Source organism: Hemibagrus wyckioides, linkage group LG26 (genome assembly GCF_019097595.1).
Source record: "Hemibagrus wyckioides isolate EC202008001 linkage group LG26, SWU_Hwy_1.0, whole genome shotgun sequence".
Lineage (NCBI taxonomy): Eukaryota > Metazoa > Chordata > Actinopteri > Siluriformes > Bagridae > Hemibagrus > Hemibagrus wyckioides.
Window position 1 is genome coordinate 6,391,937 of NC_080735.1, and position 24,785 is coordinate 6,416,721.

The 24,785-nt window shown below is 37.8% G+C and overlaps 1 protein-coding gene across 6 annotated transcripts in view; it reads left to right on the forward strand.

Moving 5' to 3' along the window:
• The window catches only part of dmd (dystrophin), a 183,206-nt gene that overhangs the window by 70,337 nt on the left and 88,084 nt on the right, over window positions 1-24,785 (forward strand). For 5 of the 6 annotated variants that reach the window (XR_009203704.1, XM_058380899.1, XM_058380897.1 and 2 more), the window contains 6 exons: window positions 3,868-4,064; window positions 4,258-4,412; window positions 8,757-8,946; window positions 13,695-13,867; window positions 14,737-14,893; window positions 15,310-15,427. Coding sequence is in view for 5 of the 6 variants with exons in the window: in XM_058380899.1 (XP_058236882.1) it covers window positions 3,868-4,064; window positions 4,258-4,412; window positions 8,757-8,946; window positions 13,695-13,867; window positions 14,737-14,893; window positions 15,310-15,427 (990 nt within the window). In the remaining variant the exon portion in view is untranslated. Of the gene's footprint in view, window positions 1-3,867; window positions 4,065-4,257; window positions 4,413-8,756; window positions 8,947-13,235; window positions 13,433-13,694; window positions 13,868-14,736; window positions 14,894-15,309; window positions 15,428-24,785 lie in introns of those variants that run through there. The other variant, XM_058380900.1, reaches the window with a different exon arrangement.

Sequence of the window (24,785 nt, forward strand, 5' to 3'; positions counted from 1 at the left end):
TGAAATTCAGCTATTAATAACTCTAGATGCTATTCTAAGTAATCATTCGTAACTTCAGTGACAGCGTCTGTATCTTCAAATACATAAGATTAAAGTCCAGTGATGGGTAAAACAGGTGATAGTTTTGTCCTAGTCCCTTAGTTTACGGTCGTGTAAAGGGCACTGCTCCAGCAAATTAGTTGCCTCTCCTTCCCAAAATATAAACTAATTGGAAATTTAAACTAACACACATGGTCATGGTAAAGCACATACTGATGAATAAACACAAAACATGTTGAATAGCTTGTCTTTGACTTTTCAAAGTCTGAAAAGGAAACATTTCTCTTGCATTCCCTTATCAAAAGACATTATTTTAGCTATACATTGATCAGTCATAAGGTTAAAACTACTGACAGATGAAGTGAATAACACCCATTATAATGGCAACTGTGAATGGGGTTGGATATATTAGACAGCAAGTGAGCTGTCAGTTCTCAAAGTTGATGTGTTTGAAGCAGGAAAAGAGCAACTTTGACAAGGACTAGTTTATTTGGTCAGAGCATCTTCAAAACATCAGGTCTTGTGAGGTTTTCCCAGAATGCAGTGGTTACTTACCAAAGTAGCTCAAAGATGGACAAGTCAGGGCAAGGCAGTGTGATGCTCTGGGCAAACCATCAGAGGACTTGGGGAGTCGATGCCTTGATGGGTCAGAGGTTTTGGTAGCACAAGGAGGGCCCTGAACAGTATTAGGCAGGTGGTAATTTTATGGCTGATCGGTGTATATTAGCCATTTAAGTATGGCTGTCTGTCTTAATTCTCTCCACTGTCTTAGAGCAAAATTGTTTGGTCATGGTTATCATGTGATAAGATAAATCTGACCAGAATGGACAGCATTGAAAACATTTGCTAGACTTCGCTATCTGCATTTGGTAGTTGTCATGTGACAGGGAGGGGTAACTAGTGGGTTGGAATTACAAACTCCAAACTTCATTTGGAGAAAATGGGGCAAATATGTACATCTGTATTTGTGTACACTAATTTACCCATGCATGTGGTGGGTGATCATTAGCAAATATACATGTAACTATTTCATATTTCATACCACTTTTCAGAATGATCCACATAGGCTCAGGGTAATTTCTGTTTGTCCCTGCAAATTTTCAAGTCAGACCTTTTCTTCTGTGTCAAAAATGCAGACTTTAAAAAGGGGGTTGTGCAAGAGGGTCCTTAGCCTCCAAAAACATTTTCCTTTGCTTGGATGGAATATGGATTTTATAACAAATTAAAGCATGAATGCATACTCATATAGGAATTTCCTGCCAACAGAATTCTGAAAAGTCATGTGCAGAGACCAGAGCTGCTACACTTCATCCATCCATCCATTGTCTATACCCGCTTTATTCCTAATTAGGGTCACAGAGATCTGCTGGAGTCTATCTCAGCGCACATTTGGCAAAAGGCAGGGGTACACCCTGGACAGGTCACCAGTCCATCGCAGGGCCACATATAGACAAACAACCACACACACAGGCAATTTAGAATTACCAGTCAACCTAATGTACATGTTTTTGGACTGTGGGAGAAACCGGAGTACCTGGAGTAAACCCATGCAGACATGCAAACTCCACACAGAAAGGACCTGTTCAAACCCAGTATTCAAACCCAGGACCTTCTTGCTGTGAGGCAGCAGTGCTAACCACTAAGCCACCATGTTGCCCCTGCTACACTTCAATAGTGAAAGAAAAAAAAAATATATATATATATATATATATATGTATGGCAAAAAATATAGTCAAAATAATGACTAGGGTTCCAATTGCAGTGGTGTTTGACTGTTTGTGAACCCGTTAGAATTTTCTATATTTCTGCATAAATATGACCCAAAATATAATGAGATTTCCACATAAGTTCTAAAGGTAGACAGATGTGACAAAAATATTATATTTCTTCATTTAATTATTGAGAAAAATGATTCAGTATTACATATATGTAAGTGGCAAACTAAACATTTCTGGTAACTGTTGATCACTCTTGTACAGTGGCTTGAAGGAATTTTATCCCATTCCTCAGTACAGAATAGCTTCAACACTTTGTTGGTGGGTGTTCTCATATACACTGCTTGCTTCCGGTCCTTCCACAACATTTCTTTTTGATTAAGGTCAGGAAATGGCTATTTCAAAACATTAACTTTGTTCCTCTTCAATCATTCTTTGGTAGACTTACATGTGTGCTTGCCTTTTGATCTTCTATTGAGATCAATAGTGGCAAGCCTTCCTGGCCCAGATGCAGCAAAACAGGCCCAAACCATGATACTACCACCACCATGTTTCACAGATGGTATAATGTTTTTATGCTTGAATGCAGTGTTTTCCATAATGCTTCTCATTTAACCCATAAGTTCTATTTTGGTCTCATCTGTCCACAAATTTTGTTTATATTTATTATTTTATATTATTATAAATTGAGATAGTAGACCACATATTGGCAGCAATGTTCGTTTTGGAGAGTAATAACTTTCTCATTGAAACTATTCCACACATACATTTAGAAATATTGACAGATTAATTCCAAGCAGGGTCGGTTCTAGCCAATTATCTTAGGGTGGGCTGGTACAAATAATAGGTGGGCAATCAGTGGTTGTGTCCCCAACACCTAATCCAGTTCTAACCATAACTTATTTAAAAAAAAAAATCAAATGAAATTCAAAAAATCACATTCAAACTAAACTGAAAAGTGCTAATGAAATCAACATTAAAATCTTACTGAAAAATCTGTAAACTCACATTTTTCCATATAAATATTCATTTTACTTCCTTTGGACCAGCTTAGTTCTCAAATAAAACTAAATACTAAATACTGGGATTGTCAATAATTACAAATCTAGATGGTACACTTACACAAAGTAAAACTGAAAAGTGATGAGGAACAAAACAAAATCAACTTATCAATAAAACAGTTTCCCCTGTTATAATAGAACTTTTTGTTTTTTTAAGATTTTATTTTTTTTTTTCTAACTTTGTTACTTAACCAACGGCAGTATCAAAACATTATATAAAACTTTTCTTCTTTTTCCAACTATTTATAAAAAAAATATAATTTTTTTCTCTACATTTTATTACTTAACCAAAAGCAACCTGAATCTGTACTGTTTATCAGTTATATATCTATATATCAGATATATTTTTTTAATCTGCCTAGCTATTGTTCTGTCCATCCACGTCCGTCTACTGCATTAGTCTCCTGTTTCCCTTGGCAAAAATCCTTACAAATTCTTCCATGTCTAAAGTATATTTTTTATGTTATTGTAGTTATGGATTTCTCATGGGTCAAGATCACTAAATTCCTCTTTCTTTTATGTAACATGGTGCGACGATAGGGGGCTAGGATTATTGACAGTGTGGAGAAGGAACTCTTACAAGATGCTGGAGACACACCAATTACCAGGGTTGTTAGATACATTTTATGCAGCTCAGGAAAAGCTTCCTTATGCTCTTACAGACATTAACACACAATGGACAGGTCAATTTTATTTAGACATTTCTTGAGCAACACTGGTTTTGCCAGGAAGGATTTAATGAGCTGAATATATTAGCGAAAGCATGCTTTGGGTAATTAGCTAATATTGGCTGGGATGGTGCATTTGAGGACTGGTTATTTTCTGTTATTTTTTTCCTTTGGCTAAAATAAAAAATCGTACTTTGATTGGGTGGGCAAGATGCAAATTTGGGTGTGCTAAACCCACCCCTGCCCACTGCTGCCACTGAATTAATAAACTTTGGTCTTAAAGGTTTAACTAAACTACAAGACGGCAAAGGAACTGAAAACTACTCATACTGTATTCTTGTTTAATCATTTTTTAAAACTCATTTTCTATTTTTTTTCCATGAGTTGAGAAATTGCAAGCACACTGGGAAGACTCACATACCAAGCTAATGGACAGAATAATTCAACTTCAGAACATGTATCAAGACTCCAAGGATTGGCTGGATGCCAAGAAAGTGGTGGAGTCTCACATAAAGCAAGCCAATGAAAAACTAGAAGGATGGAAGGAAATCTCATCAAGTGCTGATCATGCAAATGTTAAGGTAATATGAATTACATTTTAGACATTTTACTGCAGTGTCCTGTTTTGTAATACAATATATTTTTTAGGTATGGCTGTAGAAAGTTAGATCTTCTGCTTAGATAAAGTAAAGGACTTATATAGCACGTAGCACACATATTAAATGTGTTGTATTGTCAGTATTTACTTTGTGACCTGTTTTCGCATGTTTGCAGAAAATTGTCAAAGATATACAGCTGTGGCAAGCTGACATTGACGTGACTAATGAACTGGCAAATAAGCTACTGGTCGTTTATGCCGATGATGACACAAGCAAGATTAAACAGATGACTGAGAATATGAATCTTGTTTGGGGCAATATCAAAAAAGGGTGAGTTTGTAATTGGGAATTAATTTTACCATATGCATGCGCTGATAGACTAATATAGAATCAAATATAATTTATTATATATATATATATATATATATATATATGATTGTGGTGAAGCCAGTGGTTATATTCCAAATGTAATGTCTGTGTTCAAAAGCTGCCAAAAAATCATAAATAAATTGATATTTTTAATAAATATATCTTAAGAAGAAGTACTTATTTATGATACAGTTTAGCTTACACTAGGTTTCATTCACACTTGTGGGTGAAAGGATAAAAGTAAGTCTGAAGACACTGAATAGCAAAACCAGTGCAAAGCAGCAGGCCTTATCGCACTTTCTCTAGCAGTGGAATGCTAACTATAAAGAGGTGACAAAATACTGTGCAAAAGTTTTTGGCCAGGGTGAAGAAATGTTGTAAAGTAAGAATACTTTCAAAAAATATATTTTTTAGTTGTTTAATTTTAGTTTACAAAATGCAAAGTGAGCAAACAGAAGAAAAATCAAATCAATATTTGCTGTGACTACCCTTTGGCCTCAAACCAGCATCTTGCACAAAGTCAGGGATTTTGTAGGGTCAGAGTCAGGTGTATGATTATACACCAATTATACCAAGCAGGTGCTAATGATCAATTTTATATGTAGGTTGAAACAGTCATTATCTGAAACAGCAACTGTGTAGATGCTTAAAACTGGGTTAGGAACAAACAAACTCTGCTATAAAGGTGAAGTTGTGGAAGACAGTTTCATGTCACAGGTCAAACACCATGGCAAAGATTTCAAGGCAGACTGGAGTTTCAAGATGTGCTGTTCAAGTCATTTTGAAGGAGCACAAAGAAACAAGCAATGTTAGATGCAGTGGTCATCCAAGGAACCTTAATGAAGACACATCATGCTTATTTTCCTTTGACATTGGAAGATACAAACAACAGCTAGTGTCATTAAGAACTATCTTCAGCATAGAGAAGAACAAGGAGTCCTGGGAGTAATGGTTTGGCCCCCACAGAGCAGTGATCTCAACATCATCAAGTCTGTCTGGGATTATAGAACATGAAGAGACAGAAGGATTTGAGGCAGCCTACATCCACAGCAGATCTGTGATTAGTTCTTCAAGATGTAGGAAGAACCTGCCTGCCGAGATCCTTCAAAAACTGTGCTTAAGTGTCCTTAAAAGAAATGATGCTCACTTCAAAGGGTCACACCAGTTGTGTTAACAAAATGTAAAGTAATAACATACAGTACTGTGCAAAGGTTTTAGACAGGTGTGAAAAAATGCTGTAAAGTAAGATTGCTTTAAAAAAGTTTAATAGTTTATTTTGATCAATTAACAAAATGGAAATTACTCTAGATTTTGTTAATTGATAAAAAAATACCTCCGACGTGAGCTATGAAGTAATGTCCATTTTGTTAATTGATAAAAATAAACTATTAACACTTACATTTTTTAAAGCATTCTTACTTTACAGCATTTTTTCACACCTGTCTAAAACTTTTGCACAGTACTGTAGGTTAGGCAGCAAGTGAGCAGTTATGTCTTGAAGTTGATGTATTGGAAGCAGGAAAAAATGGGCAAAGATAAGAATTTTAGAGATCTCGACAAGGACCTGGTATGCAGTGGATAGTGTCTTTTATGCAGTGGGTAGTACCAAAAGTGATCCTAGGAAGAACAATTGGTGAACCAGCAACAGGTGCCCAAGGCACATTAATGTACATGGGGAGCAATGGCTAGCCTATCTAATCTAATCAAAGAAAAGAGCTACTGTTGCACAAATTGCTGGAAATGCTGGCTATGATAGGAAGGTTTCAGACTACACTATGCGTCACAGTTTCATACCAGTAAGAGTGCCCTTGCTGACACCTGTCCACCGGCAAAAGTGGCACCGGAAAAGACTGTCATTTATAGTGTTTGTGTGAATGTATTTGCATGTGAATCTAGAAAGTTTCTATGCCAGAGGGATAGTTCTATTAGCCTGATTAATTAACTCATTCCTGACAAGCAGGTCTTTGATGTTTTTGTTTCATCAGCAGGTGATGAGTAGAGATGTCTTAAGACTGTTCTCAAGTTTTTGAGTTCTGTCCTAAAATGCTTGTCTTCTCCTAAAGCTATTCTTTTGTTCACATGGGTTTTTGCTTTGGGTCATTATTATGCTGTCTTACAGCTATCTTTCTGCAGCTTTTATACCAATATAGGTTGATATTTGAATATCTATGATCACCTCTATTTAGACTAGAGACCAAGTCCCAGCTTAAGAGAAGCAGCCACATAACATGGTTCAGCTACAGCCATGCTTTGCTTTGGGTATTATGTTTGTTGGGTTTTTGCACCAACCAGTTCTTTTAGAATTATGCCAAAAAGTTGGTTTCATCAGACCATATTAACACACTCACACTTACCTGGTTCTCAAGCTATTTGTGGGCCATACAATATGGACAAGAAACTTCTTCAGAAACAGCTGATTTTTATTTGGGGCAAATCAATATATTTCAGTAAAGGTGGAAAAAGATCTGTCATGATTTATGTCTAGTTCAGCAATGAAACTATGCCCTGCTAATTTGTTCTCTAGGCTCTGTTCTGATCCAAAACCCAGTTTAGCCTCTTCAACCCGCTCTCTCCCTACAATCGCTGAAGTGCTTAAATCTCACAATGACACACTTCCATACATGACTGGCCAGTACCTAGGATTTTGGAAAAGCTGTTTAACCATAACATAACTCCTCCAACCAGTATAGCTCACAAAGATTTGTTGACTTTCTTTCTTGCATTTTCTTACTCCATCCCAACTCTACCTTCTCCTCCTCCAAGTCTATGTGGAAGCATACCACACCAACAACAGTCACTTCTTCAGGAAAAAAACCCCACACTGACCCTCCAGCTCTGTCTGCGCTTCCCTCCTCACTGTCATTCTCTACCCTCTGACTGCCTACCCTACGACAGAAAACAATATCTCATTCAGCCCAATAAACCATCCTTTGAGACTCTCTCTTGTTCCCCAGTCTTTCCTCAAATGCAGCTTTCCTTATTGCTGTGTTCCCAAGACCTGTTCAACTTGCAGATTTAAAGCACCCATTTTTACCTCTTCCTAAGATGAATGAACACCCGTCTTCACCCATTAATATTCAACAGCTCTAACAATTTTCTTCCCATTCTTTATGAAACCTTCTCATAACTGGTCTTACCCAAGGCTTTGGCAGGGCTCAGTTCTGTCCACTCACACATGCAAACTTCGCCAGCCCTAAAAAAAGCCTGTGAGATTAAATACGTGACACACTAATCCAAACGATTGCATATCTCATTGGCCTTCCTGCCACCTCACCCCCCACTTTCTGAATTAACCCCATAGCCATTTGTTGCTTCCTCATGCATCCTGCCAAACAGTCCAAACTCCCTTTTGTCCTCCATTCAACAGATTTCCTCATAACAAATCACCCCTTACAGCCACTCCTCACTTTTTCAGGATTGGTGCAGCCATCACAGGTGCTAACAAAGTGGCACCTTAAAAGAAATGGGCCACTGGTAAAATTTGTTTTACACTGTCACCTTCCTCATTTTTAAGAAAGGTGCCGAGTTAAAACATGAAATGCAAATGTACATGAAGATATTCAATAATGATTCAAACAAAGGTTAATCTTACCTTTATTACATACATGTGTTGCATGTATTGTATTTATTGCATTGCATTTTACTGCAATACATGTCTCTTGTTTTAAAGAACTGTGTGTTAGTTTACCTACTCTGTAATGTATATGCCAAAGGAACACTGGTGCTGGTCATTTTCATTACCAGTAGTATAAATTGAGTTAGATTTGACATTATGTTGTGAGACCATTTAATCATTTTAGCTTATTTAGCTTATCAAGCAAACAAACAAAAAATGTACTAAATGTACTAAAGTACATTTTTGGACCATTTTCAATTGAAATTTTTCAGTGATATGCCTGATAAATATAGTTAACTGATGTTACTTGTTACATAAATTGAACATACATTTATAGATGTTATGTCCTGGTAATGAAATCGAAATGATAAATGAATTCACCAGTTTTCTTGAGGGAAAGAGATGAGCATAACATTGGGAAGGGGAACAGAGCTTCCAGATGGAGTCAAATAATATTGAAAATTTCCAATATTGTGTAAACTTATTTCTACCCATTTAAGATTTCTTTAAATTAAGTGGGAAAAGTACATGGCATTACATCAGAGAAAGCCTGTGGGAAAGCTGCTTAAGTACTTTAATGTCAAATGGTCATTTCAATACTGTAAGCATGCATGTCTATTTTTTAAAAAGGTTTTACACAAATTGCAAGGATCTTTGTATGTCACACATTAACACATCATTACTTTTAGTGCAGGGGATACAGAGGCAGAACTAGAGGCCAGACTGCAGCAAATGGAACACTTTTATGCAGACCTGGAGAGGTTTTGTAATTGGCTAACCGAAGCAGAAACTACTGCAAATGTCTTACAAGATGCTACATACAAAGAATGTCTTCCGGAGGATCCAGCCACAGTGCATCACTTACTAGAGCAATGGCAAGTAAGTAAACAGTTTGTATAGCAGTATTCTGTGGTAGTCTGTCTTTGTGGTGCTGAGCTCAGCCGTGCTTGAGCTTGAAGTGCATCTAAGTAATACTGCATGTTACTTTATTGTTAATTATTCTTAAAAGGAAAAAAAATAAATCAGATTGTTTTTTTATCTGTAGCAATTCCTCTAATCAAACCTTATACCTTCTTCATACAGGTTCTCATATATAGATTTTGTTTTAATGGTATTTTCAAATTGATGCTGAAACGTCATAGGAAATACAACCTGCTACAAGCTCACTCTTCTGTCCAGCTGCAAGATATTTAGCACTGAGTAGACATGTAAAAGTTTTTAATACTGATGTCCGTCTGTTAAACTTTCACTTGTGAGAAATTATGATCAGAAGCATTGTTTGTTTTGAGGACCAAATTTTTATGGATCAAATTATGAACAGCACGTAAAGAGAACAGCATAAGTGCATATAATTATATTCTTTGCAGGAGAGTGCATTAAATTAGCAAACATGTTGTATTATTTCATTAATTCACTTATCAAAATAGTAAAATAAAATGGGATAAAATTATATTGTATATACACTGATCAGCCATAATGTTAAAACCACTGACAGGTAATGTGAATAACATTAATTCTCCTTAAAACTGCATGTTTCTATATATATTAGATATATAAGGGCCAAATTAGGATGGCTAACTAAAGCCTAGTTCACACTACAGGATTTTAAGCCCGATTTAAGCCCGATTTGTAAATTAACGAGCTCTCCGACAGATCGGTCTGTGATCGTGGGAAAATCAGCGGGTGATCAGCGCTCGGCAATCTTTATGTGTGATCTACTCAACGACGCGTCAAAGAGGCTCGCTGACACCTCGCAGACAAAATCCAGATATCTGGCATGTTAAATATCTGGGACGGTCGGCCGACTCGACATCACGTGGTGTCAATTGTAACTACGACCTCCAGCCAATGACAGCAAGTCAAGTTGAGAGTTGTTGTCAGATCGTGTGGTGTGCGACGCCCTCTTGTGGATCATTTACGAAGTGTCGCGTAGTGTGAACACCACAAGGACAAAAAGACATACAGTGAAGTCATGTAGTCTGAACAGGAAAGCGATCTGCCGACGATTAAAGTCTTATAGAGTGAACTAGCCTTAAAGCTTACAGATGCGTGTGGAGAGTGAAGGCAAGCCTCCCTGTTTCGATCCCACACAGAAGTTAGAACAACTTTCTGAAAAGGTTATTGCTGGCTATGATAGGAAGATTTCAGAACAGTGCATTGCAGCGTGCACTGCCAGTTTCACTTATCATACAACAGCTACCAACCAGGGAGGTTATCAGGTGTACCAGTGTTATCAGGTGCTTCCTTAAAGACACATGAAGTTAATGCTGCATCATGTGGGTTTGTAGAGGACAGCACTATCCAACCTCTTTTGTATACATGAGCTCACAGCATGGCCAATTTTGCCAGCAAATATTTTATTATTATGATATTATTATCATTCAAGAAATACTAAGAACACATAGCACAAAAGACATTGTAAGGGAATGGGATCTCATGTTTATGAAAGAATTATCTCACATTATTTATTCATTCTTGGAGGTTGAAGTCCTCCCATTGGGATGAGGTATTTTGTAGTCTGATAGCACCTGCCAGAAAAGAACACCAGTAATGCTTACTAGAGCATGGTGGAAATAACCATTAGTGAGAGGTGCTTCTGGAAAATAGAACAACCCTAGTAGTCTACTGCACACATCAAATAACCTGAGCCTCCACTGAAAGAAGATGCTGCTCTGGTCTTTGCTGTGTAGTGATTTGGTGTTGTTTATGCAGTCCAATCTGCAGAAAGTACATAAAGATTTCAGACAAACAGAACCAGTCGGGCATTAGCTGTGCAAGCAAAGTGGTTTTGAAGGTGGGTGAGTTATAAATACTTACCCATTAGAACCTGTGATTTTAGCTTTGACCAATACATAGAGCCAGCCACAGCATTTTAGAAACATCAGAAATTGGCAACACCCTATGGATATGTAGAGAATTACAGGTAAATGTGCAGCTCCCATAATAATTCAAAACATCTCTGTGACTTCAGCTTTATTGGTTGGCATTATTATATTGAAAGGTCAGTACATTAGAATTCCTTACATGGTGAGTGTAACAGCATTTGCAGCATTGTCTGGATTCACAAATGTAGAGCAAATGCACTCATGGGTCTATAAGATAGACTAGACAGAATTTTATCCTAAATGTGCATCCTGACCCTAAAAAATTCTCTACATCTGAAACAGAAATTATAGATATAGCAATACTGTTTTTCTTTTTTCTTTTTTTTAAATTCCCTTGGACATAGTGTTTTGTTTTGTTTTTCAGAAATTTGATTTAGTATTTATTATTTTCTATTTCCTGTTAGATCCTAGTAGACTATTTTTAAATCAGCATAAATTTACATAAATGAACCCATGGACTTGCTTTTCACTTCCTCAGCTTGTTTCAAAACTTCAGTATAGTGTAAAACTGGAAACTCTTCCAGCATTCTGATAATGATGCACAAAGATAGCAGGTGCGATTTTTAATTGATATTATACACTCACTAAGCACTTTATAAGGAACACAATCACCCAGTCATGTTGCAACAGTGCATAAAATCATGCATTTTCAGGTAATGTTCACTTTAATCATCAGAATCTCAGCGATCTGGTCTGGGTTTGGTATGTGTCTTTTTATAACTGCTGATCTCCTGGAATTTTAAGACAGAACAGATCTCTAGAGTTTACTCTGAATGGTGCAATAAATAAAAAACATCCAGCAAGCAACAGTTCTGCAGACGGAAAAGTCAATTCAACAGGGAATGGCCAGACCTGTTTCAACTGGCAGAAGGCTACAGTAACTCAAATAACCACTTCGTACAATTTTGTTGAACAGAAAATGATCCAGAATACACAATACATGTACAATACAGAACTGTCAGTCAAGAAGTGGGCACCGGTTCACCAAAAATAGCAGAACAGCTGAAAACTAGAAAAACATAGCCTGGTCTGATAAATCTTGATTTCTGCAGAGGCACACAGATGGTATTGACAGAATTTGCCAAAGGGAGGCTTTGCCCAGTATTAATATTGTATTTCTAATAAAGTGCTCAGGAAGTGTATATTTTACATTTACATTTATTTTCTCACATAGGTTAAGTTGTTTAACAACAAATGCAGTGTTCAAAGGGAAAACCCAGGGGTCAGGTAGAATTTCAGAGCTATTATTTAAACAGTTAATCTACCTGGGCATCAAGAAGTGCCTATTCAGTCCCATATTCCAACCATTTAATCACTTTTTAAATGTGTGGTTACAAATATGTTCTTAGCTGTTTAACATATCTAGATAAAAAAAACAGTAAAAGAAACCTGATCTTTTTATCTAAAACCCAAATCACTTTTGAAAGGGGATTGTATGTTTGCATTTGTAAAGCAATACTGTAAACACGATATACAAAATGGGGGAGAATGGTGGAATTAGTTATCTCCCCTTAAGGTATAATATGTTTTTAATGTATACTAAATAGACTTAAATATCACTTATAGAAAAGTGCAACATGATCTGTTTACTCCATAAATAAAACAAAGAAAAACACCCAGGATTAGCCCAGAGAACATTGGCACAGACTGGCCAAACAGGCCATTGTTCCACCACCTGTTAATGTTAATGATGGCGCCCTGTATGCCTGTAATCTATCTATCTGAACCCTGCAGTCGCAGATGAATTGTTCCCTGTTGTACAGTTCACAACACACCTTAAAAAATAATTTTTACTTAAACTGAATTTGTTTTATTTACATACCCTTTGTTAATAGAACACACACACACCATTAGTTATTCTTTTATAGCCTTTTTCATACAGTTAATCAGTGTTTTTTTTATAACTGTTTATCCATGTATTAATTGGTGTGTTATTATTCATGTTTGTCAAGTTTACTCTCCAAGGAGCTTACTCCTCTTTACTCTTCTTCATTTATATTGTAAATTATGCTATTTATTTAATTATTCTTTATAAAAAAGTGGACACGTTGAATCATTTATCTTGGTTGCCCTGCACTAACTGGTATGGCAACTATGTGTACTTGGCAATAGCACAAAGATTTTGTTAAAATTTGAAGAGGCAGGCACACTAGTGGGATATAAGGAGATGCCTTTGTTCCCAGGACTTAGCCTTTTTTTCAGTAGCAGTGCCCACTCTCTCCATGAACAACAGTCCCAATGTGCCTCCTTCAAATGGCATGCCGAAGTTGCTGAACAGTAGTATTATAAGCCTTTTTCTGGTTATTCACCATTTTTCAGACTTCATTCCATATTATCTCTCATCATATTCTACTGCACACTCATATCCATATGGTGTGGAATTACAGCTGTGCTCCAGGAGTCCTGAAAGGCATAGATGAATGTTAGACCTGAAGTCTTAATCTATGGATATGTTACACCGGAAGACTTACCATGTTATGGTCTGATTATCATTGTTCCTTTCTTGTATCAATTTTTGTTATGATGCTGTTTGTTTTAACCTGATGGGAATGATGTAAGTTGCATACATTACATTCACAGGAAATGTGAAGGTAACATATTAAAATGCTATTAAATTATAGTTGTAAAGTATTGTACAAATTCTATACATGTGTTTGACATGTTTGACTTGTCTAGAAGGATTTGCCTCTTAGCGCCGGTGACAGAAAACACTAACTGAAATAAACCTGTTAATCTCTACAGGATCTACAGAGGGAGATTGATACCCAGACAGATACGTATCATTCACTTGATGAAAATGGGCACCGTATTGTGGCATCGCTGGGAAGGGCAGACAATGCTATAGTGCTGCAAAAACAACTTTACAATATGGGAAAGCGCTGGCAGGATTTATGTAAAAAAGTCAACAGTATGAGGTAACAATCTTTTATTTCTAAAATCATTTTTGTAATTGAGTTTTATGTGAAACATCTGATATCTGCTCATTGAATTCTTACATGACAGTAAACAAATTTCACAGTTCATTTTAATAAAGAATTACCGCAAAAAGCAAGTTAAAATATTAATTTCATCTTGTGCAACCTGATGATATGTGCATGTAGTTATGTAAATCTAATTATATATCATTATGAACATGCAAACATTACTATGGATTTTGAGGCAGCTTGTTTTTATATCCCCAATTTTTATAACCAACAATGTGCGCAAATTATGTCTCAGTGATGTATGCAGGTTGTTTGTTAGGTGTTAACACATCATTATTTTGGATCAATGTTCATGCAATATGCAATGATAAAACACTACTGGCTAAGCAACGCTCCCAAACCGCACATTAATTATAAGGGGTAGAGTCTGTGAAGGGAGATGAATCTGTTTATCACACAGGGAGAGTAAAATTGTAGGAGCAAAATGCCATCAAGAATGAGAAATGACTTCTTTTTCTAACAGGCCTGATTTTTATCGCTATTTAACAGTGTTTTCAGGCATACTGTTAGGTTTCACATTAAAAACTACAACAAAACATTTTGTCATAGACCACAACCCCATCAAGTTTAAATCTGAATACAAAAACAGATTAGAATATATTGAGCAATATAGATACAGCTAATGGCACTGTGTTACATCAGTTTATTGTGGCTTATTTTATAAAATATTTTTAGCAGACTATCATCATGTGAAACCTAGTGCCTCAAACCTAGTGCTTAGATTTGTGTACAACATGCAGATATTCATTATGTTGTTTATAATTATATATTATTTGCTAAAATGCCTCTCTTCTTCTCAGGCATCACCTGGATGATAGTATGGAACAGTGGAAACATTTTCACCTATCCTTACAAGGCCTACTCCAGTGGCTACAGCTTAAGAGGGAGGAGCTGGACCAACAGAAACCAGTTGGGGGAGATGTCCCTGCTGTTCGTCATCAACTGATCACCCATAAGGTTAATTTTTTTTTTTTAATTTCTTTCTCATCATATTCTTGCAGTAGGACTGATTGTGGTGATGTACAAGGGCAAAATGACAAAAACTGTACAACTGTCCAAACACTTATGGACCTGACTGTAAAATAATCTAGATTATTCCAGTATGATTTGGAGACAATCACTTTGTTTAATAGATAGATAGGTACTTGTCTATTATGCCTATATTCTAAATTACATTATGTAAACTGCTTAGTCGAGATGAATAAATGAATAAATTTCTTGTAGTTTGGAGGAACTTATGGTCTAGAAAATACAGCTGTATATATAAATACCCTCACTATGTGTATTGTTGTATGGGTATGAGGTAAAAAAAAAAAGAGAAAACACTGCAAGTTTGAAAATTCTACTACATAGAGCTTATCATTTTGTCACAGGATTTCAGGAGGGAGCTAAGTGCAAAAGAGCCTTCAATAAATGGAGCACTTGATAACGTGAAGAGTTTTTTAATTGAAATGCCTGGTGAAGAAAGGAAACAGACACCTGTTGAAAGAGGTATGCCATTTATTGCCATAAACAGGAATCTAACCCCAGTTTACTAGGGATTTACTAGGGCTTTAAACTTACTGTAAATGCAGCTGTGTTAATCTTACTAAATGCATGTGTGCAGTATGTGATTTATATAAAGTAAAGCTATAGCCTGCTATATGTAAGATGACCCCAGTGTTCAATCATATTTGAACAGAATAATTATTAACATATCTAAGATACTTCTGATTTAATAAATAAAATAAATTACAAATGTATTTAGTAATTTTTTTTTTTTAATTATTTTACTTGGCAGAGGGTTTAATAAGTGGTTCAGAGGTTTATGTGGTAGCTTAGTGGTTAAGTTGTTGAACTACTGAGATAAATGTAAGTTGCTCTGGATAAGGGAGTCAAATGCAGAAATGTAATGTAAATGTAGAAGTGTCTGGTGTGAAGTAGCAGTCCAGTGCAACTTAATATTTGCATAAAGTGCAGTGGATAAAGCCATTAGGTAGATTCATAGATATAGCAAAACAATCATTTACTATTTATTTATTTTTTCATTGACAAATTTTCATTTTCATGACAAAAAATGGTGATTCACGTTGACAGTTGCAGGGTAAGAGTTTTTTTGTAAAGGCTGCTCTTAGGTCTGGGGGTTGTAATCTGCTCTGTGTTACTCAGAGTAGGAAGCAATGTCATTAGAAATCCCGTTAATTGAATTCTGTCACATACACAAAATGTAGTGAAATACTTTTTGACTATGTCATAAAAATAGAATTAAGATAAGAGAATTTAAAAAAAAGAGTACTAAGAATATACACAAAAATATAAATAAGTAAAATAATTATATTCTTATGCAAGTATTATAACCGTTCCGGCTCTTTAAACCAGTATTGTTATAAGAAAATGAGGGGGGACAAACTTTGCAATAACCTATTAGGTATTGTTAAGGGTCTTATCAAAATACACAATACACAACTAGCAGCAGAAGTCTTTTGCCAGCATATATTGAGTCTCTACACAAATAAAAAACACACAAAATCCCATCATATGAAATGTTCACAATAAATATGGTCAATGTCCAAAATGAAAGTATGGTCATATAAATGTCCACCTAAGATATTGAAAGAGGAAATCAGTTGATAAAGGAGAACAACCAATATGATAAAGTCTTATCTGTTGAAGGGTAGGTTGATGAAATGGTGAACACAGAATTAAACAGATGTCCTTCTTGGGATAAGCCAAGAGTCCTTTGGGAAAAGTTCTTGGGCAGCTGCAATCCTGCACTCCACACAGTAGCACAAGCTTGCAGGTTACACAAAGTCCTCTACAAAGGAAAACAACTCATTAACCTTCAACCAAACTCTACAACAAAACATTTGAATAAGTAACTTTCCTAAACAATAACCCTCTCAAAGGCTACACAAAACAAAAGATGAAAGATAAAGCACCAAACTCACGGTTGAGCAGCAAAACAAATGTTTCTCAAACCAGGACCCTCTAGAGCAGGGGTGTCTAATCTTATCCAGAAAGGGCCAGTGTGGGTGCAGGTTTTCATTCCAACCAAGCACAAGCTACACCTGATTCCAACTGGCTAATCAACTGATCTTGGCTTTCAGTAGACTCAAGTGTGGCTTCTGCTCGGTTGGAATGAAAGCCTGCACCCACACCGGCCCTTTGCAGATAAGATTGGACACCCCTGCTCTAGAGAAACAGCAGATACCATGAGGTAACTCAAACTGAATCTGCCTCTCATTCTACTACTTCTTCTTTTATCCAAAATAGAAATTTGCTATTGGTGTCCCCTAGTGGTCAGGATGAACAAAGCACTCAAGATTAAATACACTGAACCATGTAACAAGATGTGACTGTTACAGTATATTGTTTTTAAAATAATAATTCTCTCTCTCTCTCTCTCTCTCTCTATATATATATATATATATATATATATATATATACACATACATTATATATATATATATATATATACACACACACACACACACACACACTATATTGCCAAAAGTATTCACTCACCTGCCTTGACTCACATATGAACTTAAGTGACATCCCATTCCTAATCCATAGGGTTCAATATGACGTCGGTCCACCCTTTGCAGCTATAACAGCTTCAACTTGCATTTGTGAGATCACACACTGATGTTGGACGAGAAGGCCTGGCTCTCAGTCTCCGCTCTAATTCATCCCAAAGGTGTTCTATCGGGTTGAGGTCAGGACTCTGTGCAGGCCAGTGAAGTTCATCCACACCAGACTCTGTCATCCATGTCTTTATGGACCTTGCTTTGTGCACTGGTGCACAGTCATGTTGGAAGAAGAAGGGACCAGCTCCAAACTGTTCCCACAAAGTTGGGAGCATGGAATTGTCCAAAATGTCTTGGTATGCTGAAGCATTCAGAGTTCCTTTCACTGGAACTAAGGGGCCAAGCCCAGCTCCTGAAAAACAACCCCACACCATAATCCCCCCTCCACCAAACTTTACACTTGGCACAATGCAGTCAGACAAGTACCGTTCTCCTGGCAACCGCCAAACCCAGACTCGTCCATCAGATTGCCAGATGGAGAAGCGCGATTCGTCACTCCAGAGAACGCGTCTCCACTGCTCTAGAGTCCAGTGGCGGCGTGCTTTACACCACTGCATCCGACGCTTTGCATTGCACTTGGTGATGTATGGCTTGGATGCAGCTGCTCGGCCATGGAAACCCATTCCATGAAGCTCTCTGCGCACACTCCTAAACCTTGTGGACAGCCTTCCCAGAAGAGTTGAAGCTGTTATAGCTGCAAAGGGTGGACCAACGTCATATTGAACCCTATGGATTAGGAATGGGATGTCACTTAAGTTCATATGCGAGTCAAGGCAGGTGAGCGAATACTTTTGGCAATATAGTGTGTATATATATATATATATATATATATATATATATATATATATATATATATATATACACACTACTCACAAAAAGTTAAGGATATTTGGCTTTTGGGTGAAATTTATCATGAAAGTAGGGCATTTAAGTAGAAGCATGCAGTGGTGATTTCCTCATCTCAAACAATTTATTGAAACAAAAGCCAACAACAGTGGTGGGTATACCACAACAAAAAATGTCAATGTCTCAATAATTTGTCATATGCCCTTGACCATCAATTACAGCTTGACAACGACGTCTCATGCTGTTCACAAGTCGACTTATTGTCTGCTGAGGCTTGGCATTCCACTCTTCTTGAAGGGCGGCCCTCAGGTCATTGAGGTTCTGGGGTGCAGGGTTACGAGCCTCTACACGGCGACTCATCTGATCCCATAGGTTTTCTATGGGATTCAGGTCTGGAGAAAGTGCAGGCCACTCCAATTGAGGATCCCCAGCCTCCAGCAGCCATTCCTTAATGATGCGACCTCAATGAGCTGGAGCATTGTCGTCCATGAAGATGAAATTAGGCCTGTGTTGTTCATGCAGGGGCACAATGACTGGATTAATGATGTTATTCAGGTAGTATTGGCTTGTCACTGTACCATTCACAAGATGTAGGGCAGTTCTGTATTGAGTAGACACACCTGCCCAGACTGTAACACCACCAACACCAAAGGCTCGTCTGGTGACAACAGTGGCTGATGCATAGCGCTCTCCTTGACGACTCCAACATCGTTGGTGTCCATCATTTCTGCTCAAAGTGAATCAACTTTCATCAGAGAACAGCACTGAGGCCCACTGGTCCCTCGTCTAGTGTAAATGCTCCCTGGCCCGATGCCTGTGCCTGGTGGTGTGGTCAGGAACCCTTGCAGGTCGTCTAGCACGCAGACCACACTGATGTAAACGATTTCGAATGGTCTGATGTGACACTTGGGTGCCTCTCACCTCCCTTAAATGTGCCTGGAGTTGAGTGGCAATCATCATCTGGTTCTGCAGGGCACTGTTCACAATGAAGCGGTCATCAACGTGGGATGTGGCCAAAGGACGTCCACTTCTATGCCTTTCTGTGACTCTTCCAGTCTCTCTCTATCTCTGTCGCAACCTGCTGATGACACTCTGTGACACTCTAAGCTCAGTGGCCACTTCCCTCTGAGAACATCCTGTATGAAGCCTCGCAATGGCGAGGTACTGTTGATCAATTGTTAGGTGTGGTCTTGGTCTCGGTCTCATGATGTCAAAATGTGAACTGCATGATGAAGAGGACTGTTTAAAAACCAATTCTAATTGAACCAGAAAATTTATTGGTTGATTCATGGATCAAATACCAGTTGTGAAGTTATGCAAAAAATACTGAAACACTGAACAGTTGGACATGTGCATTCAAAAGTGTAGAGAAGGTCAAATTAAGTTCACCTGTAAAGGTTATAGTGCATTTTAGGTTTTAGGTGCATCCTGAAATTTCACCCGAAAGCCGAATATCCTATATATATCCTAATATATATACATATATGTATATATGTATATATGTATATATACATATATATACATATACATATGTCCAGGAACATTACGTGCACACTTTAAAACTAGCTCACTGAAAGGTGTAATGAACAGGTATCGCGGTTGCGGCACAATCAGTGATGAAACGCCAAAAGCAGCAACAGATGACTTTATTGTCGTCATAGATGAAAAGAAAGAAAGGAGATGTGAGTTGGTTGATTCAGTAAATTAGCTCGGGTCAGGATAATCATATTTACTGTCTGCACCTGTTGATGTTAGCCTAATGTTGACTGAGCTAAGGTTAACATACACTGCTGTTGCTAGGTAACTTCAGACTGTTAGCTAAATATTTAATGTAGATTAGAACATTCTGTGTACCATGAAAACGTGTTCACTTTACATTTTCATGCGCATTTTCTGTCAGCAGTGTATGACCAGCAGACTCTGAATGCTAGTTTAATTTTAGACTCAATATGATCATAACTCAGTGGTTTTCAGATGAGGTGGACAGTTAGGATACATGGAGAGATGGGATTTAATGGATAGATGGAGGACAATGAAAAATGTTTTTTATATTAAAGTTATTTTTTTTATGTTTGTGAGATTGTGTGAGAATCTTGCATCCTGTGTTCCAAATAAGTAGTGTATCTATTGTATTATCAGGTTTTCCTATCCTTTTGGGTTACAAAAGTCACACAGATCATTTCTTCCTACCCTGCTGTAATACAGTGTTGGAGGCATAAAAATGATCTACTTTAGGTATTTGTGCTGCACAGAAAATTAGGACCAGGAATGTAAATATTTTAATTTGCTCATTAACTAAGGGTGGTTGTTTATGTATGAAAGATAATTATTAAAGTAATGATCAACATTTTCATATAATTACATATTAATGTTGCTGCTGTCTATCTGCAATGATATTACAAAATAGTGATTCAGCACACAGTTCATAAAAGCTTTTTGCTTTTTCTAGTCTAAGCCCCTGCGGTTTGGTGGATGTGTCTCTGACAAACGTCCTGTGCCACAAGTAATTTATTTTACATTTTCAGGTACAGCTGTCAGTTTAAAATAAAAGTTTGTTTAACAGTGGAAATTGAATCCCACATTATTTAAATTTTATTCACACACAAAACATTAATAGTGAACATTTTTTAATTTATAAAATGATTCTCTGAAGTCTTGGTGATCAGCCCCTATTAAACAATAAAGAAATTAAGACATCTTTTTTATATACATAGTTTAGTAGCCTACTATTCTTTTTGGCAGAATTCATCATTATAATCAACTTAATTATTTTGTATCACCATAGTCCCTAAATGTATGTGAATGCAGGAAATGGGATTCAAATCTAACCCCCCCCCCCATTTTGTGCCCCCCCCCCACACACACACTTCCTAAACCAAAGTTACACCCTTGTATACTGTATGTATATAGAACATTTTGTCCTCAAAGTTGATGTGAAAAAATTGGCAAGCGTAAGGATTTGAGCGAGTTTGACAAGGGCCAAATTGTGATAGCTAGACAACTGGATCAGAGCATCTCCAAAACTGCAGCTCTTGTGGTGTGTTCTCAGTCTGCAGTGGTCAGTATCTATCAAAAGTGGTCCTGTGTGGTCTGATCCAACAGACTATCTACTGTTGCTGAAATTGCTGAAGAATTTAATGCTGGTTCTGATAGAAAGGTGTCAGAATACACGGTGCATCACAGTTTGTTGCGTGTGGGGCTGAATAGCCGCAGACCAGTCAGGGAGCCCATGCTGAGTGTAGGATATATTATGCTGCAAGTGAATTGTCAGTTCTCAAAGTTGTAGTGTTGGAAGCAGGAAGAAAGGGCTTAGAACAGTTTTACCTATGTACAGTATCTCACAAAAGTGAGTATACCCCTCACATTTTTGTAAATATTTTATTATACCTTTTCATGTGACAACACTGAAGAAATGACACTCTGCTACAATGTAAAGTAGTGAGTGTACAGCCTGTATAACAGTGTAAATTTGCTGTCCCCTCAAAATAACTCAACACACAGCCATTAATGTCTAAACCGTTGGCAACAAAAGTGAGTACACCCCTAAGTGGAAATGTCCAAACTGGGCCCAATTAGCCATTTACCCTCCCCAGTCTCATGTGACTTGTTAGTGTTACAAGGTCTCAGGTGTGAATGCGGAGTGTGCTCAGCGTCATATCCAGAGGTTGTCTTTGGGAAATAGACGTATGAGTGCTGCCAGCATTGCTGCAGAGGTTGAAGGGGTGGGGGGTCAGCCTGTCAGTGCTCAGACCATACATCACACACTGCATCAAATTGGTCTGCATGGCTGTCATCCCAGAAGGAACCCTCTACTAAAGATTATGGACAAGAAAGCCCGCATACAGTTTGCTGAAGACAAGCAGACTAAGGACATGGATTACTGGAACCATGTCCTGTGGTCCGATGAGACCAAGAGGCAGTGGCAGTATTGCAACATGATAACGACCCCAAACACACCTCCAAGACAACCACTACCTTGCTAAAGAAGCTGAGGGTAAAGGTGATGGACTGGCCAAGCATGACCTAAACCCTATTGAGCATCTGTGGGGCATCCTCAAATGGAAGGTGGGGGAGCGCAAGGTCTCTAACATCCACCAGCTCTGTGTCATCATGGAGGAGTGGAAGAGGACTCCAGTGTCAACCTGTGAAGCTCTGGTGAACTCCATGCCCAAGAGGGTTAAGGCATGCTGGAAAATAATGGTGGCCACACAAAATATTGACACTTTGGGCCCAATTTGGACATTTCCACTTAGGGGTGTACTCACTTTTGTTGCCAACGGTTTAGACATTAATGGCTGTGTGTTGAGTTATTTTGAGGGGACAGCAAATTTACACTGTTATACAGGCTGTACACTCACTACTTTACATTACTTTACAGTGTCATTTTTCTTCAGTGTTCTCAAATGAGAAGATATAATAAAATATTTACAAAAATGTGAGGGGTGTACACACTTTTGTGAGATACTGTATATATCCAAGTTGGCACCATGGTATCTGGATGCCATTCTGGTGACTCCACTTAGTCTGTGCTTCTCTGTTATATTGATGGACAGAACTGTGGAGACCAGTAAATCCAGACGTAAAGATCCTAAGAACATGCAGAAGAACTTAGCTTTATACTTGCAAATTGAGGAAACAACACACACCGTCACTATAAGGAGTTTTTCTGAAAATGAACAATGTGAGCTTGTTTATAGACTTTAATACAATTTTAATAGTCCTAGAGAGGTTAGCCTGCAAGCTTACTTGGTGATCCCAGGAGGTGAGAGTAGGCTAGTTTATCTCAAGTACCAAAGACCCACAAAGTTGTACCCTGAGATCCCTGCTGATGAGGTGCAGAAAATAGTAGCATGATGCCAGGCTAAAAGATTATGGTGTTTATGGAAAGAGGCAGTAGCAGAACTACACCCCACTAACAAGTGAGCAGCCTCAGGTACCTTTGAATACACATATCTGAAAATCTGACCTAGACTCATCAAATCCAAGGGGTTTCAGAAGGGGTTTCAAAGTGTCAGATCTGACAGAGTGCCCATTCATGGGCATGTGAGTACCAAAACTGGAATATGAAGCAATGGAAAAAGGTGTCCTGGTCTGACTGATTGATTTTTTAAGTGGATAACTGTGTGTTTGCATTACTTACTTGTAGAAGAGTTGACACAAGGATGAACTATGGGAAGAAGGCCAGCCAGCAGAGGCAGTGTGATGCTCTGACACATACCACCAACCTGAAAATTGTTGCAGACCACGTGCCTACCTTCATGCCCAGGGAATTCCCTAATGGCTGTAGTCTCTTTCAGCAGGATAATGTTCCCAGGCACACAATAATTGTCTAGAAGTAATTTGAGTAACATGAGCAAGTTCCCCAGATCTCAATCCTATTGATGGGCTAAACTAACAAGTATGATCCATAAATTCAATTAAATTTATTTACAAGTCCATAATCCTGACTGGACAATCAGGTGTGAAATTCCCTGATCAGTTTTGGACCCATAATCTGGATAAACAATATGGGGATCTGGGGTGGAGTACCTCTTGAGTAGGCTGATGACGTACCTTTCTTTAGTTATACGTGGTACATGCAGCTGCAAATACCAGGGTATCCTCCTTGATGGGAGACCAGAAGAAACTTCTTAGGAGGAACTCAAGGGTCCATGCAGAGCTGGTATGGCAGGTAAGGTGGGAAGCTAATGTCTGCAAGTGCTAGCTTTATGGCCAGCAGTTCTCAGTCTCCCAGATCATAGTTTCTTTTAGCAGATGTTTTTGCAGAGACACAGTTTTGTTGAGCATGTCACAAAGGACATCATTGTTGTCTATGGATCTCATAACGGTGGCCCTTCTGAAGCTTGTCATACAAAGGGGAACTTCAGAAAGATCCAGGGGTTCTCGGGACTCCGGAGTGATGTCAGGGGAACTTGAGAAAAGTGAGACCCATATTGGTGGGCCAGTTGATATGGGGATTGACAAGGACAACAGGGAACTCCACTTCCTCCTGATGTTGTAAGATGGAGATACGTAGAGGAGATGTTTGATGCCTTATCTCTCCACAGCCTGTTTTAAAAGTACTGTGAGACCTACACAATATTAGGCAGGTTGTGTTAATGATATGGTTGACGAATGTATCTGTGATTATATACCATAAAACAAGATTTTGTTGGCTGTAGAGCATCTTGTTTGAGGGTTTGTGCAAAAACCACAAGCATGGCAATGAAGATTAAGATTTGTTAAATGCCTGATATGCATGTCTATTATGGGGTAAATATCAGGTAACTATTACAATTAAAGTACATATACTTTATAAAAAAAAAGTAAGAAAATTAACCATATAATTTGTAGGCATGATATACAGTACTTTACAATGGCACTATGAAACAAGCCATACCTGTACAGTTACATATAGTTCTTCAAGAACTTTGCTTTTGCTCCCCTTGTTTCTC